An 18,693-nucleotide genomic window follows, 5' to 3' on the forward strand; every position below is an offset into this window, starting at 1 on the left:
GTCGGGGTATGAGGGGGGTTATAACATAGCATCTGCATCCCCACTGTAAAAACAATATTGAGCCTCCATAGACCCCTGACATTTCCCATGTAACGACTATGTAATTACATCGTTTTTATCATGTGACTTATTGTAGAATCGCCACATATAGCATTTACTATTTGGCCGAACAAAAGGGAAGCGCTGACCAACGACTTAACGTGCCTCTCGAAGCATGGATTACTTTCGGTCTATCCGGCGATTTGCCTCAATCTAGGGATCAGAAAGTACTTTTTTTGTATATGTAACCTCTAGAATTCAAACCCGGGACCTCCAGATTGTGAGCCCAATGCTCAACCACTTGACTACTCGGCCACTAGCAACTACGTAGGCAAAGGAGATCGTATGTCAAACGTCATGAAAGATAAGATAAATAAAATGTGATAAACAAACTATTTAATTTGAATGTTCTTTTATCTCATTGGTTTGATTTAGGGTTCCGGTACTTGTATGCCTAAAAAAAAACATAAAATAGCACCACGCCGTATCCCAAAAGGCAGAGGTGTATAAGTCGTGGCCAGATCGTAGAATTGACCATTTCATGACGTATTCGACCATTTTATGAAATGGTCATATTTCATGAAATAGCCAACTTAAGTTTACCATGTCCTTGAAACGTCAACGTTTAATGATATTTCAATCAACGTTTGGCCATACCATTAATGTAGGCGGTCTCTATGTTATGTGGTGTAATAAAAATGCGAATAGTCGATTAATTTCTTAGGTTGAAAATTATGTACCTATTCTATTATATTGTATTGTATGATTAAAATTAGTAACATAATCGTACAAGATCTTGCAACCATAATTTTAATATTTCTTCTCTCCCCACCTCACGGTTACCTGGAAGAGATCGCTTTAAGCGATAAGACCGCCAATTACCTAGTTAAGCCTGTCTCTTATTCTTGTACCTATTCGTTGTATTGGTGTTTTTATGTGTAATAATGTTTATGTAATTTAATAAATAAGTTATGATAAGATACGTTTGGGCAATAGCTGTAAGTGACAGATACATTGTTTTAAGTTTACGCGGTTATTATCATAATTAAAACACATAATGGCCCCGGTTCCTGCAGACACCTCCTAATTTTACTTTAAGTTATACCTGTCATTTTCTTATCCGCCGAAAAGGAAAGGAACGGGTAATCGACAGGCATAAAATTTATTAAATATACACGTAAATTTTATGCTGAAATTTAAAAAAGCCTATTTTACATTGGCCAATTACCCGACATAATTAAGTTGACAGCACACGCCAAAGAGGTTGCATATCAGCGAGATACCTATTTTATTTTCCCGTGTTATTCATTCCTTTCTTTCACTAATTTATTTTAAATAGTTGTCAATCATTCGTCCCTTTCCTTTTCGGCGAATAAGAAAATTAATAACTACTTATATTTGTATTATATTTATTTTTTATATAATTATATATGTATGTACTTAGTTAGACTAAGGTAATTAATGCATTTATCAATTAATGTAAAAAATAAAGACTCTAAATCTATGATTATTTATATTTATTCCCTAGATCTATTTGTATCTATTGGTATATACTTTTCTTAGTAGGTACCTAGTAGGTATTTGATAAAATTTAATCATAGGGAAAGCATAAGCTTTCATTACATGCAAGTCTCATCAGTGGAGGTTCTTGGACCAAGTTCCATATATTTTGCCCATTGTCATTTCCTAAAAGCAAAATGATTTTAATGAAAATTTACCCTATAGGTCTTAACGCAAAATTACTTAATTGCCACCTGTCTCCTCGCGTATTATCAATATTACTTAACACACCACAAGAGTCATGATTATGTTTTCACATCTAATAAATGATGGTAGGTACAATTTTTCTATACTTCTAAGTAGTAACAAAAGCATGAAAACGGATAAAACATAATTTTTGACTTTAGCTTTGCTACTTCACTACTTCGTCGGAAAAAACCAATAAATAGAACTGGTGTTATTCCACTTTTTCTTGCATTCAGTAACAAAAAACGTCACACAGTTTTACGTAAGCCAGCCTATGTTGCAACCAAGAATAACCTTGAAATAATTTTTACTTTACAGGTACTTACTCCTGGATCAAATCAGCTGATGTAGAGTAAAACTGAGTGAAGTATAAATATGAACGGAGTTATCGTGGTCCCGCCAGTACACACGCGCGACCCGAGACGCTCGGCCCATCAGCGCGTCAAATGACCCGCGCGCAAAAAATGCACGCTTACATACCTATCACGGTTCTGTGGCTCACAGTAATAAGTGCGCGAACACTCGACGATTACGAGAGAAACAAGACGAGCCTACTCGAACAGGAAGCAATAGTCTCCGTCGGAGCAGGACTCAGACTCTCCGAAGATGAGCTCCAAGTGAACAACATACTAATGACGCTAAAGGACGAAGAAAACAAAAATTCCATCGCTAACCCCGAAAATTACAACTTCACAAAACATTACTTCACATACAGGGACCAGATAGAGAAGTCACGTGTTTATCAAATTATCAAACGGATGCCCAAAGGAGCGGCGCTGCATGTACATAGCACGTTTGTGTTGGACGAGGAATACATGCTCAGTCTAACGTATGAGGACCACTTATATGGTTGTTATGTTGGCACCGATTTAAAATTACGCTTCTCAGACGGCGTCCCCCAGCGACCTTGCCCCACCAACTGGACTCTTTTAAGTGAACTCAGGAACGCGACTGATGTCGAACAATTTGACTCAGAACTCAAGAAACGCTTCACTCTTTACTGTAGAGACCAAAAGGACATTGACACCGACATAAACGCCGTCTGGAACCACTTCGACAGCATACACTCTATTACCAAGCCTTTAATTACATACAGACCAGTCCGCGAGAAGTACATATACGAAAGTTTGAAAAGATTCTATGATGACAATGTGATGTACATAGAAATGAGAAGTGGTTTCCACCGGTTATATGAACTTGATGGATCTGAATATGATCCCACGTTTTTGGTTCGACTGCATATGGATGTAACAAAGAGGTTTATAGAAGACCACCCAGATTTTATTGGAATAAAATTTATTTTAACGAAACATCGTAGCGCAAATATCAAGGACATCCAGGAAGCCGTGAGCGTAGCGAGAAAGATCAAAACTGAGTATCCTCACATGTTCGCAGGGTTTGACTTAGTCGGTCAGGAAGATGTGGGTAGACCTTTGTCAGAATTTTTGCCAGCGCTACTTGACGCGAATGATATGGACTTCTTTTTCCACGCTGGAGAGACAAATTGGCTCGGAATGCAATCTGATGAGAATCTGATCGATGCTATTCTCTTGGGAACGAAGAGGATAGGACATGGTTACGCGTTAGCAAAGCACCCGGTTCTGATGTCGCTTGTGAAGAAAAAAGATATAGCTGTGGAAGTGAATGTGATATCAAATGCTGTGTTGGCGTTATCGCGTGATGTGAGGAACCATCCTTTAGCTATTTTCTTGTCCTTTGGACTGCCAGTAGTGTTATCGAGTGACGACCCGGGAGTGTGGGGAGCGGCTCCGTTATCCCATGACTTCTACGTCGCTTTCATGGCTGTAGCCAATCAGCATTCGGACTTGAGACTCTTGAAGCAACTAGCTATTAATTCTATAAGATACAGTGCTTTGGAAAACAGAAGAAAAACAAGACTGTTCAAAGTGTTCAACAAAAGGTGGAGTGAGTTTTTGAAAGAAGTGTTAGCAATGAGTTTGTAGATCATTAGACTAATTAGTGAATACTTATGAGTAAATAGGCTATTATGCAGTGATTTAATTTTCACGTGAATTAGGAGTTATTGTTCTCCAATGAGAAGCCAGATTGAATGTGAATGAATCAAATAAGCCTTTCAAAGGTGAACGTACTTTGGTAATCAAACAACTTTTGTTTTTACCGTATTTTAACCTCAGAAATACATACCTGTTTATTTATTTATATAGTTGTTTTAAAAGTCAACAAGTAACTTGTTACTTTAACATCAGGTACAAAGAATGATTCTTAGAAGGTTATTTTAGATACAAATGTAAAAAAGGGGTCTGTAAGCTGTTTTTCTACGGTGGATAATTGTTAGCTTCTGCATTAAGTGTGTGTTAACACAGATGTAAATATTATAATTCATTTACATCGCGTTGCTGCTATAAAAACACTGACATGATAATAATTATAACACGATTTCCATCTTTTGATAGGTATGCAAAAACAAAAAACATCTCCCATCGTCTGTACATATTCTGTACATGTTTTTGTGCGATGAAGAATTACTTATTGATTGACTGGAAAAACAATCATTCAATTGCGCACATTAGAGCACTAAAATCACATATTATTGTATTGTAAGAGAACTTTTGTTGGTGCAAATAATGTTATCCTGGTGAATCCGTAATAGCCCTGCGGGCTTAGCACCGTAAGCGCGCGACTCTTTCTCGCCTCGACATACGTCACCCGTCACTCTCTCACAGTACTGCACAGAGAGAGACAGATGATCTTTGTCGCGGCGAGAAACTACTGAATGCGACTTTATGAGTTGAGTTATTGAATTCATCTTTGGATCATAGGTAATTGATATCACGTGGTTCACAGGATGGTGCCCGATTGAGTCTTGGTAGGGACCAAGCCTGGGACGGCACATAGAGATGTGCCTATGGGATTAAAACATAGCTGGAGAAGAGTGGTTCAGATGTTTTGCTATGTTATGTTGGTATTTTGTTTTTTTGTTGTGTTGAGCGTTGAGCTTACGATCCGGAGGTCCTGGGTTCGAATCCCGATAGGGTCATATCACAAAACTAAACTCTGTGTTTGGTTTGGCTGATCACTCGATTGTCCGTGTGAAATGATCCGTGCTTCGGTAGGCACGTTAAGCTGTTGGTCCCGGTTACTACTTAAAGGTGTAAGTGAGTAATTGTTACATGAGTCGGCGGCTCAATAATAACCCTGACACCAGGGTTGATGAGGTTATCCACCTTACAACCCACACGATAGAAGATTTTGTTTTATCCTTTGTTTCTGTAACTTTTGTGTGTTCTGTGGATGTAATAAAGTATTTGTTATGTTATGTTATGTAACTAGTATCTACCGTTATGTAACTTCTACTGGAGCTGTGGTAGCCTAGTTGAAAGAACGCTTGACTCTCGTTGGGAGGCTGCGGGTTCCAATCCCAGCATGGGCCAAAACCAATGATTTTCGAATTTGTTTTCGAATCCAAATCTGGATCATTAATGATTACAATGTGGGCAACGGTAAAGTATAACATTAAGAGGAAAGTTGCATTCTCTGGAAATGCGTTTCGGATGTATGTGACCCTGACCTGTATTGGGCTGGATTTTAGACAAGCAGTCGCTTCTGTAAAAGACCGGACCTGTCAAATCTTTAGGTTAGGTAAGCGGACCCAGTGGAAAACGGGATAATGCAAGGGAGGTGATGATGATGTAATAACGCGCCTCGCCTCTAAAAAAGGCTTTAACAATCTGTGTTATTAATAACATGTATGTTACGTTGTGTTATTGTAAATATCATTAGTTATAGATAGTTATTTCATATTTGTCAAGTATTCTAATTTAAGCCGTTGATGAGATTACAATTAAATAAATGTATTTTCAACTTTTGTCTATGTTTTTTGTTAGCCATAAAATATACTTAAGTAATATCATAGAATAAGGAATGATACGTAATATAGCTCGGACATATAATGCGCACAGCCAAGGAATGGAATGGGCTGCCGGCGTCAGTGTTTCCTGTATCTTATAACCTGAGGTCCTTTAAATCACGGGTGAATAGGCATTTTTTGGGTAAGTTCGTTCCAACGTCGATCTCTTCTTCTCGTGGAAGAACGAAGTCAAGAGCAAACCCATCTTGATTAATAAAAAAGACTAAAGCGAGACAAGAGAAAGGCGGGGTGAGGTAAACCTAGCTCAGCCGCTGGTGGGGAGCGAAGAGACGCCGTTGTAGACGTGGTATTATTCCTTATTCAATGACTAAAGTAAGACCCAGGGGGAGTGAGGTCGGTGCCCGATGCAAATCGGAGCGGGGGGGAGTGTTACAGTTCTATACGTAGTTTTATTCTGTGGTAAGACTATCTACAACCAGTTGTACAAAAATAGAACGTTTTTATAGTGGCTGACTTTTTAAAGAAGTAGGCATGACTGGTTTCTGTAGAAAAAGCTGTTTTAAAAAAAATGGATACCTGATTTGCTCCGCGTTTGTTGTTAAATGACTTCCTGTTACTTATTTATAATGTTTTTTTTAAGCTGAGGGAGGGGGGAAGTTAAGCAGCCCCTATTTACGTGTACGGTCGCGAGAATTAATATGTATACACTTTGGTACCATGTCACATTAACTTTTTTGACAAATTGAACTGTAAGTCTCACTAAATGTCAAATATGTTAGTGCGACAGAGTCCTAAAGTGGGTACACTATATTGCTCATGTCTGTACATCACTACGTATAGCGAGAAAAAGTCGTTATTTTTATAACCCTGGTAACCGATTACTCCGTGTCTTTATCGACGTAGTCTCGAAATACACTACCTACTGTTGACGACAGGTCGACATGGCAATCGGGGCATGAGGTGAGCCGTGGAGGCGAGGGTCGCCCCGCACACCCGCACAGTTACATTTTGTTACATACATAATAAAAATATATCGATATTGAAAACGTCACGTCACTAGAGAATTGCCATGTCGACCTGTCGTGTACATTACTTAGTTATTGATACACAAGTATACATTGTTTTAAGTTTAGGCGGTTATTGGTGCTAATTCCTGTAAATACCATCTAATTTTATTTTAAGTTATATCTGTCATTTTCTTATCCGCCGAAAAGGAAAGGGACGGGTAATCGACAAGCATAAAATTTATGGAACACACGTCAATTTTAAGCACAAATCTAAACCAACCGTCTAAACATTTTACATCAGTCAATAACCCGACACAGTTAAGTAGACAGCACGTCAAACGGATTGCATACCACCGACGTACCTTTTGATTCGCCCGGGTTATTCATTCATTTACTCATTCTTCCTAAAATTAAGAGCTGTGAATCATCCGTCCCTTTCCTTTTCGACGGATACGAAAATGACGGATATAACCTAAAATAAAATTAGGCGGTGTCTGCAGGAATCGGGGCCATTATCATAATTAAAGCATAAATCATCAGTCATCCCGTGATCATGGCACTTGCAACAGTGTCGAAATGTCGGGAGTCTCATATCCCTATTTTAAACGCGGTAAGAACGCGTTATTACGTGTTTTAATTATGGTACACAAGTAAGTATGAAGTCGTTACATGAGGCGTGTCAAGGCTTTACTTTCGGACAATCAGGGGGATTAAAATGGCCACATCGAAGCAGTTCATCTACATACATAAACAGCCTATATTATACACGTCCCACTGCTGGGCACAGGCCTCCCCTCAATCAACCGGAGGGGGTATGGAGCATACTCCACCACGCTGCTCCAATGCGGGTTGGTGGAGGTGTTTTTATGGCTAATAGCCGGGACCAACGGCTTAACGTGCCCTCTGAAGCACGGAATCATCTTACTGTTTCGGACAATCAGGTTATTCAAGCCTGAAAAGTCCTTACCAAACAAAGGACAGTCTCACAAAGTGATTTCGACAATGTCCCCATCGGGAATCGAACCCGGATCTCCAGATCGTGAGCCTTACGCTCTAACCACTAGACCACGGAGGCTGTTGAACATTTGTTTGCATTGCGCACATACTTTTACATGCGCAAATGTCAAATTGCAATATTGCTTTCTTAGATGAATTGCTCCCATGTGGCCGTTTTAATCCCCCAGGGGATTAATCGGGGACATATCACAAAAATCACTTTGTTGTCCCTAGTTTAATTAGGACATTACAGGCTGATCACCTGATTGTCTGAAAGTAAGATGATCCGTGCTTCGAAAGGCACGTTAAGCTGTTGGTTCCGGTTACTACTTACTGATGTCAGTATGTAGTCGTTCCATGAGCTATATCAGGGGCCTTTGGCGGCTCAATAATAACCCTGACACAAGGGTCGATGAGGTTGGTAATCCACCTCATAACCCGCACCACAAAAATCACTTTGTGATCCCTAGTTTGGTTAGGACATTACAGGCTGATCACCTGAATGTCCGACAGAAGATGATCTGTGCTTCGGAGGGCACGTTAAGCACGTTAAGTCCCGCGCGCCGCTCCCGCTGTGTCGAAAACGGCTCCATATGGATTAATTTGTTCTATCTTATCGCTTCGCTCCTTTTCTCCCTTGCTCTCCGAGGCTTTTTTAAAGTGACTTCTAGCAGGTTTGTTTCAGAGAGGTCGAGTATAATCGTCAGTATTTATTTATAGTTATGTCGTGTGAGGTTCAACTTGTTTAGCAAGCGGTAACGAGCGAAGTACCTACTTCTTCTACTACCGTGTGTACTCATCTATCTATTTAGTATATCTTTATTGTATCTATGTACCTACAAAATGTATTAGCTGCATTAGCAGTCGTTTTTTTTTGTCTTTAATTTACTTAATTAGCAGTCGTTAATAACCATCAATCCGCACAGGGCCCGCGTGATGGTTTAAGGCCCGATCTCCCTATCCATCCATAGGGAAGGCCCGTGCCCCAGCAGTGGGGACGTTAATGGGCTGATGATGATGATGATGATCTACAAAATGTAAAAACAGACGATGAGTTGCGGTGTACAGAAATACCTGTCGTTAGGTTTATGAGACACCTTTTTGATTGTAATATGTTTATTGTTACTTTGAATAAATAAAAAAAATGATGGTATTAACTACTTGACCGTCTCCCTTACTCTTTAGCGGCCATTTAAGACTAAAGCACTCCCCGGATTCTCCATACAGAGCGTGGAGGTCTCTCACCTGCTCTCCGCTGCCTGTTCACGTGTTTACGACGTAAAGTTTTCGATAAAAATAAGCGCTGAATGAAAGAAATCGTCGACCTCAATGGAGCTATCCATACTAATATTATAAATGCGAAAGTGTATGTGTGTCTGTTTGTTTGTCCGCCTTTCACGGCAAAACGAAGCGACGAATTAACGTGTCTTTTTAAGTGGAGATAGTTGAAGGGATGGAGAGTGACATAGGCTGCTTTTTATCTCTTTCTAACCCCCCACTTCCCTAAAATAGGAGGTGAAATCTTGTATAGAGCATTCCGCAATTTTCAAGGTAGAAAGCTCAAAATACCAATGCGGACTAATAAAAAAAAAACACTTTTTTGGAAATCTGCCACCTTCAAAGAGAGAGTGAAATTTTATATGGGACTTTTGGCAGTTTTCAAGGTAGGAAGTTAAAAATTCTGATGCTGACGTCGCTAACTGACGCATCTGAATTTTATTGCGAATCTGATTTGCACCTTTTGTTACTGTCGATAAGAAACAAACAGTTTTAGCAAAAAATTGCAAATACGTCTGTTTCCAAGTCAGCCACGAATTGGTACATTATGAAAAGGGAACCCCGAATTTAACGCGAGCGAAGCCGCGGGCAAAAGCTAGCAGCTTATAATTAAATACATAGATATAGTTCATAGAATTGTGTGTGTAAGATAGTGTATTAAAGTAGAAATATTTACACTTATCTAAAGTCAAGAGTCACTCGCGTTCGTCGGAATAAAAAATCGATATTACTCAAAAAACGAAGAGAAAATGGTGTCAATTGACGGACCCGATAATATATCAATGTTATCTTTTTTTTTGTGAGTCTGAGACATGAAGCATTGTCTGTGATAGCGCTGTTCGGAGAACGTCTGACTTATATCTAAGTGTGACGGGTTCGAACCCCGGCTAGGGCTCTAAACCACTGAATTCCACTTCACGTCTTTGAATTCTAGTTTTCACGGTTTCCAGGACTTTTGTCCCTATTTAATATTTATTGGTTATAAGAATTGATAACAACATAACGTTGCATCAAATCTGTATCCCCGAAGGGGTAGGCAGAGATATAGACTATCCCAGAGTAATACACACTCCTCGCCAGCTATAGGGGTTGAGCCTATTGCCATTAACCGGACACAAATCCCGACAGAAAAAGAATTACTTTAGAGATGCAATCCCTAGTTTCTATGTACTCACTAGGTACGTTGTATCGTAGCATAATATTCTTCTTCTTCTATCGTGTGGATTGAGAGGTACATTACCAACCTCATCAACCCTGGTGTCAGGGTTATTATTGAGCCGCCAAAGGCCCCTGACATGGCTCATGTAACGACTACTTACTTACATCATTAAGTAGTAACCGGGATCAACGGCTTAACGTGCCTTCCGAAGCACGGATCATCTTACTTTTTGGACAATCAGGTGATCAGCCTGTAATGTCCTAACCAAACTAGGGATCACAAAGTGATTTTTGTGATATGTCCCCACCGGGATTCGAACCCGGGACCTCCGGATCGCGAGCCCAACGCTCAACCACTGGACCACGGAGCATAATATAATGTAATATCAATGCTTGTTGGTACTAATTTATACTTATAACAGAGTAAGGATGAATAATCTATAATTAACTGCTAAGTCATAACTTGTTATCTATGTCTGTATGAACTATGAATGGAGACTGAAGCTCGTTTAGTATACCTACGGTACTAAGTATAGTCCGACTCATGAAGACCCGCCGCCGCGGCGCTGGCGTCGCGTATCTGCATAGAATTATTATGCCTTGTCATTTAGTTCCATTAAAATCCGCGCGACTTCTTGTGTAGTACTCCAGCTACTAAGTATGTGTCACTTCCTTTTTGATAATAATACGATGACGTTGGAGTAACCGCATGATATAAGTTGGTAGAATGTATGTTTAGTCACAGAAGATTTGATTCTCAAGTATTCTGAACACACATAAACTCACGCCTAGTTCCTATGGAATTCCATTTGCTTCGATCCTGAAACACTTCTCTTGCTTCCTCCACATTCATCAATCGTTGATAAAAAAATATATTATTAATAAAAATATATACTATTTTGGTATTCTCAAAATGTCTATAATTATCATAATTGTCAATATTTGTTGATTGATGAATGTGGATGCTTCCTCCACATTCATCAATTATCGTTGATAAAAAAATGTATTATTAATAAAAATATATTATACTATTTTGGTATTCTCAAAATGTCTATAATTATCATAATTGTCAATATTTGTTGATTGATGAATGTGGATGAAGCTAGAGAAGTGTGTTAGGATCGAAGCAAATGGAATTCCATAGTCTCTGCTTACCCCGATGGGAAATAGGCGTGAGTTTATGTATGTAAATAAAAAGAACGGGGTTGATCGCTTTTTGACCGGAAGACTTACACCAGAACGGTTCCTTTTTACCATTTTGATTCGGAACCCTGATTAGTCTTGTAACATAAACATTCGTATATCTTTTATTTTTAGGGTTCCGTAGCCTAATGGCAAAAAACTGAACGCTTATAGATTCGTCATGTCTGTCCGTCCGTCCGTATGTCACTGCCACTTTTCTCCGAAACTATAATAGCTAAGTATACTGTTGAAACTTGATTAATATGCGTATTCTGTGAACCGCATTAAGATTTTTACGCAATGATAGAAAAAAAAAACAATAAATTTTGGGGGTCCCCATACATAGAACTGAAACTCAAAAAAAAATTTTTCATCAAACCCATACGTGTGTGGTATCTATGGATAGGTCTTCCAAAATGGTATTAAGGTTTCTAATATCATTTTTTTTTAAACTGAATAGTTTGCGCGAGAGACACTTCCAAAGTGGTAAAATGTGTGTCCCCCCCCCCCCCTGTAACTTCTAAAATAAGAGGAGGATATAACTAAAACAAATATAATATGATGTAGATTAGCATGCAAACTACCAACGAAAATTGGTTTGAACCAGATCTAGTAAGTAGTTTTTTTTTAATACATCATAAATCGTAAACCGTAATTTACTTTTATATTATGTTCTCTCGGTCTGCGAGTTAAGCAACTTTCGCAAAGGCCAGTCATAGGATGGGTGACCACAAAAAAAAAAGTTTTCATCTCGAGCTCCTCCGTGCTTCGGAAGGCACGTTAAGCCGTTGGTCCCGGCTACATTAGCAGTCGTTAATAACCATCAATCCGCACTGGGTCCGGGCCCGATCTTTCTATCCATCCATAGGGAAGGCCCTTGCCCCAGCAGTGGGGACGTTAATGGGCTGATGATGATGATGCTGTTACGGAACCCTTCATGGGCGAGTCCGACTCGCACTTGGCCGCTTTTATTTTCTAAATTACTTTTATTTGCGTCAGACTAAGTTTACTAGGTACTTACCCTTGGACTCACATTACCCGGATAAGTAATGGAATATTGTTTACTATAGCAATAAAATGCGTTATGATTCTCGGAATTAACATAGATAACTATTACGTCAGTCATATTGCAATATTAGTATCGCAGATCAATTTAGGTACGGTTTCCTACAGGCACCCATGCATGATTCTCACTTATAAAGGAGGTGTTAATGAGTCGAGGTTTTTCTTGCAGCTTCTTTTCCCCGGCTATTATACAGGTTGTGAAAAGCTGCAGTAGTTTTAGGCGGATGTGACGTTCGTAATGTAGAATTTAACGATTCAAAGTGTAACTATGTTAACAACTGAATAGAAGATATTTTTGAATTTGAATGTGTATGAATAAAAGATAACTTATATAGAGTTTGATTAGTCATACATACATAAACAGCCTATATCCGCATATGAAGCATACTCCACCGCGCTGCTCCACTGTGGGTTAGTGGAGCTGTTTTACGGCTATTAGCCGGAACCAACAGATTAACTTGCACTCCGAAGCACGAAATCATGTTACTTTTTCAGACAATCAGGTGATTCAAGCCTGCAAAGCCCTTACCAAACAAAGGACAGTCTCACAAAGTGATTTCGATAATAACCCCATCGGGAATCGAACCCGGACCTCCAGGTCGTGAGCCTAACTCGGTAACCACTAGACCACGGAGGTCTTCGTTAAGTACCTTATGTTTGTACCTATGTATCGTAGGACCTTCATAATATGGGGGATATGCTGGTCATCTGTCGCTATAAGGTTCAACAACCGTCTGAAGACTTCGTATCAAATCCAAAATGGCTGCAAGTTGACGGCGTGGGCTTATTTATGTAAGTAGAAAGGTAAATAAGTACTTAACCCAGCTATTTGACCAGCTAGTTTCGCTGGAGGGCACTTTAAGCCGTTGGTCCCGGCTATTAGCCGTAAAAACACCTCCATCCGCAGTAGAGCAGCGTGGTAGAGTATGCTCCATACCCTCTCCGTTTGATTGAGAGGAGGCCTGTGCCCAGCAGTGGGTATATGATGATGATATGTCATCTGTATAAGCCCTAATATCTTGTTTCGTCCCTGACCTACTCGAGACATACATTTAAAACTAGAACGCGATAGGTATTGATCTTTTTTTTATCACCACGTATTAAAAATACTAATGAGATATTTACGTTTTGCAATACGGAGGGAAGTTGGTCAAACGTTAAATGTACTTACTATAATGCGTATCTTGTGAAAGAGACACTATAAAGTAAACAAATGACGTCCAACTACTGGTGTCTGATTAATAAAACTTACAATTGTAAATTACAACGACAATTTGGTGTTCATTACGTAGCTAATATGAAACTGCAAAATATTTGTGATCATAAACTCCGCAATGTACATCAAATTGTCATTGTAATTTACAATTGTAAGTTTTATTAAACAGGCCCCAGGTGTCTGATTAATAGCAATACACCCCCCCCTCCCATATTACATAAGACTTAAACCATACAACAAGGAACAATACTACGTATAGAACGGCAACTCTCAAATTCAAATTCAAAAATATCTTTATTCAGTAGGTAACATAGTTACACTCTGAATCGTCAATTTTTACATAACGAACGTCTCATCCGTCTAAAACTACTGCAGCTTCTCACAACCTGTATAGACGGGGAAAAGAAGCTGCAAGAAAAACCTCGGCACAGGGCTCTAGACGTTCTTTAAAAAAATATGTACAATTGAGTAAATTAGCTGCCTAATATCAATTCTCAGACATTCCCATCCCATGCATTCATATCTTCTAAATAATCACTAACTTCTTCTCCGCTCCCCACCAGCGTCTGAGCTAAGTGTCCGGGTGTGCTTAAACGTAGCTGGCCAAGAGTGGGTGTACGGTCACGAGCATCAATATGCATACACTTTGGTACCATGTCACATGATGTTTTTGACAAATTGTATTGTAAGTCTCACTAAATGTCAAATATGTTAGTGCGACAGAGTCCTAAAGTGGGTACATTATATTGCTCATGACTGTACTAGACCCCTTAGCCTACCCCTTTGAGGATAAAGGGGTGACGCTTTGTTTTTTTTTTAATCAAGGATGGTTATTTAAATAGAAATCGGCCTCCGTGGTCCAGTGGTTGAGGCTACCGGGTGAGAGCCTTCAGCGCTCCCCATTTGTCCGGCTAAGTAGTTAAAGCCATCTGCGGCAAATCTACAATAAGTCACGTCAAAATAATAAAAAAAAGGTTGGTAATCCACCTCATAACCCACACGATAGAAGTAAATAGAAATAGTCAGAACAGTCGCCGTTAACTTGTCAAACGATAAATCTTGTTCGTACACCGTTTGACACCAATTATAAAAGACACCTAATGAACGCGTTGGAGCTGATGTGTGAACACGTCTTAATTGTCACCGGCGAGTGTGTAAACTGGTGTAACTTAAGAAAAAACAAAAAGATATTCTACACAGTATACTTGTACGTACCCAGTGATCATCACGTGCTCAGCGGTGAAGGAAAACGTCGTGAGGCAATTTTCGGAGGTATGTGACCTAACCTGTATTGGGCTGGTTTTCCCTTCGCGCTTGGAAGGTCAGACAGACAATCGCTGGTGTAAAAAGTCGGACCTGTCAAATCTTCAGGTTAGGTTAACCCAGAGATGTGGTTTAAGGAACGCTCAATCTCAAATAATGCCTAAAACACTCAACCCACTCACCCACTCTCTTCACTTCACTCACTCATTCACTCTTGCCTCGAAAATTTTTTTGGCTTAAGTCCCTATTATTATCAAATCAAATACACTTTATATTGCACAGGACTTAATTTTAACGATCAGATTTAACACATGCATACAGTACAAATTGGGTGGCCTTATTGCTCTAGAACAATTTCTTACAGACAACCACTACCAGGAAACAAACGTTATCCCGTGTACACACGGTCCGCTTACCTAACCTGAATATTGAATAGGTCCGGTTTTTTCCAGGAAAGACTGCCTATGTGACCTTGCAATCTACGATGGCAAAATCAGCCCAAAACCGGTTAGGTTATAAGGTTTTTTGCGATGTATGCGGTGTGGAACAAAATGTATAGCAGTACAGTATTATACCTTGTTCTATCATAATAATAATGGTATAGTGGTAAAAAAAACGCCTACGATAATGATTAGAGCAATCTCTCATAACGCTAAATTAGTATTTTACAAGGAGTTAAATTAATATCTCATTTGTTTTTTGACTTCTTATGAAGTTTCTCCTACAAATGACAATGGGCACTTTTGTATGAAACTTGGTCCAAGAACCTCCACTGATGAGACTTATATGTAATGAAAGCTTATGCTTTCCCTATGATTCTGGCAAAGTTCTATCAGATTCTGTCCCGGGGTTCTTTTTTTACGGCCATGTTTGTCCTGGCTAAAAATGTGATAAAATACAGTGGGAGCTAAAATCAGCTCAAGATTTGTTGCTGGATAACTAAGTCTACATAAATAATTATGTATCATATTGTATATCATTTCAAAGAGGATCTTTTCCAGAATCCGAAACATAAAAAAAAAAACAAAAAAAATCTTTATGTAAGCGAATTATAGTCAATTTACTTCTGCAGCGCCATTGTTTCTCGGTAGCTAAGTTCAAGTTTCATGCCTTTTACCCCTTCCAAAAGTATCTTACCGATTTTTTTTATATTGCTTCCTGAATTTGATCTGAATGATAATAACAAGAAAAATAAATATACACCTCTCCGATAGAGACCGCCTAAGCTATTGCCTATTGCAAGAAATCGTCATCATTAGCATATAAGCTTATCAGCAACTTGGAACTTGGTCCAAGAACCTCCACTGATGAGACTTGCATGTAATGATAGCTTATACTTGTCCTATGATTCTGGCAAAGTTCTATCAAACTCTGGGGGACAGGGCTAGAGGGGACTTCTGGGAACTGTAGCTCGAAAACAGGTGGTAATTCAGAGTAGTGTGTACTAACAAAGTTGTAGAAAATTTTGTGAGCTTTTATTCAGTTGAAGAATTTTTTCGCTAGGATGCACCGTTTTAGAGATATTAGTGAAAAACTGAAAAACGCACCACGGCTAAGGTGCCTATCAAAATTTGAATTCAGAACAAAGTAGGTACTTTATAAATTGCTGTTCAGTTGTTTTTGCGTGAACAAAACAATTGAACGCGGAAATTAGTATTCGCTTAAAAAAAATTCGATGATTGCGAAGCATTTTAGGTAAGTAGTAGGTATATAATCTTTTGACAAATTATTTTGTTTAATTTTGTTTTATTCATTTTTTTGCGCGCTACACAGCAGTTGTTCAAGTGTATTATTGTAGGTATCCTCTGCCGCAGGTTGTCTGAAAGGGATCGCTCTTAGCGATAAGGCTGCGTTTTCCCACCTTAAAATAAGTTTCTCCTGTAAATCTCTTGTAAATGTATATACAGTAAAGTGTTATATTATTATTATTTGAATATGACTGAGTTGATACGTTTTCTTCCAGGAGTGACCAATTAGAGCGCAGACGGCGTCAAATCGTGCGCAACTGTGAACATTCACGCTTTATACAGACGCGCCACACGTCACCGCACATCGACCGTGACTGCGCCCGCGCATATAAAACTACACCACTTGATTTTTAACATACTTACATTAGATCACGCCTATTTCCTATTGGGCCACTCAGTTTTAGGTTATTCCGAACTTAAACTAGGTTGAGGGTTGGTTTAGCGATAGTATGAGACGTTACACCAAGGTATAAGCTATTCAGAGTTTATTATAATGCTTATTCTTAGGTTATTATCGGTATAAAAAGTTACAACAGATTTATTTGTAAGGCCGAAGATGTCTGGATGAAAATTTGATTAGGATTCCATTCCCGGTGAGCAGTCAAAGAGGTTATGGCTTTGTGAGACTGTCCCTAGGTTGAGTAGGACCGAAAACTCCTGTCAGTAAAAAAAGCCCGTCAAGATTTATTGTAGATTTTGTGGCACATGGCATTAACTACTTGGTCGGACAAATGGGGAACGCTGAAGGCTCTCACCCGGTACAACGTTTAAGACGACAGGCCTGAGGGTGCCCAGTTGGGCGCGAACCTCGGCTCAGGGCGTCGTCTGAGAGGAGAAATTATACAGAATCGTGGTCTGAATCATTCCCCTCAGTATTCGTTACGGTTTCACTAACTCCCTGTATGCTGTGTCGTCCTTCAATAATATCTGAGAATAATATAAAAGTTTCTTTATTTCATACTTAAGGTATACGTATCTTAATTTACACCAATGACAAGGACCATTAAATAAACAGTAGTTTTGTTTTTTATTTTTCCAAAGCTACGATCACTTTCATCTAGGCGCCGCCGCCACCACAGTTCATTTCACTAATGACTCGTGCGCAAGTCAACCGTGAGCTTTAATTACTGTGTCAATTCGTTAAAACGTTGTAAAAAGTGAGACACTTTTTTCAATGGTGGGTTAACTTATACATTTAAAATATTTCCTTTCGATTTTTTTATCATAACTTTTTACCAAAAACTTTTTACCTGTTTATCCATCACAGGGTCCGCTTACCTAACCTGAAGATTTGACAGGTCCGGTTTTTTACAGAAGCGACTGCCTGTCACCTTCCAACCCGCGAAGGGAAAACCATCCTAATACAGTTTAAGTCACATACCTCCGAAAATTTATTTCTCAGGAATGTGGGTTTCCTCACGATGTTTTCCTTCACCGCTGAGCACGTGATAATCATTTATGATCCAAAAATGAATTCGAAAACAAATTCGACAATCATTGGTTTAGGCCTGTTCTGGGTTAGAACCTGCAACCTCAAACTGAGAGGCAAGCGATTGAGCCGCCAACAGCCCCTGACAAGGCTCACGTAACGACTACAAACTTACATCAGTAAGTAGTAACCGGGACCAACGGCTTTAATGTGCCTTCCGAAGCAGACCTCACAACCCACACGATAAAAGAAGAAGTAATAACATGTATATCTACTATTAATTTGTAAAAGGTATTATTTTCTTATTAAAGTCACCGACATAGCTCGGAGAATTGCAAAGCTGAAGTGGCAGTGGGCAGGACACGTAGCGAGGAGAACCGATGGCCGATGGGGCGGAAAGGTTCTGGAATGGCGACCACGTGTCGGACGACGCTCAGTGGGTAGGGCCGCTACAAGGTGGACCGACGATCTGGTGAAGGTCGCGGGAAGCCGCTGGATGCGGGCAGCGCAGGATCGATCGTCGTGGAGATCCTTGGGGGAGGCCTATGCCCAGCAGTGGGCGTCGTACGGCTGATGATGATGAGGTATTTTCTTAAATACTTACTTAAGTATTAAAAAAAAACTTGACATTTGTATGACCTTGGCCTTAAAAATTCGATATCAATATACATAATTGTTGCAGAAAACCTTATCAATGTTACTAATACTCGACAAGT

The 18,693-nt window shown here is 39.5% G+C and overlaps 2 protein-coding genes across 2 annotated transcripts in view; one reads left to right on the top strand and one right to left on the bottom strand.

Moving 5' to 3' along the window:
* The window catches only part of LOC126376249 (adenosine deaminase 2-like), a 34,945-nt gene that overhangs the window by 12,408 nt on the left and 3,844 nt on the right, over positions 1–18,693 (bottom strand). The gene's annotated exons all lie outside the window — the stretch shown is intronic.
* Positions 2,201–5,632, top strand: LOC126376248 (adenosine deaminase 2-like). The gene has a single exon (XM_050023542.1). It carries the CDS (start codon positions 2,232–2,234, stop codon positions 3,747–3,749), a length of 1,518 nt encoding a protein of 505 aa, XP_049879499.1. The 5' UTR covers positions 2,201–2,231; the 3' UTR covers positions 3,750–5,632.

This window comes from Pectinophora gossypiella, chromosome 20 (genome assembly GCF_024362695.1).
Source record: "Pectinophora gossypiella chromosome 20, ilPecGoss1.1, whole genome shotgun sequence".
Taxonomy (NCBI): domain Eukaryota; kingdom Metazoa; phylum Arthropoda; class Insecta; order Lepidoptera; family Gelechiidae; genus Pectinophora; species Pectinophora gossypiella.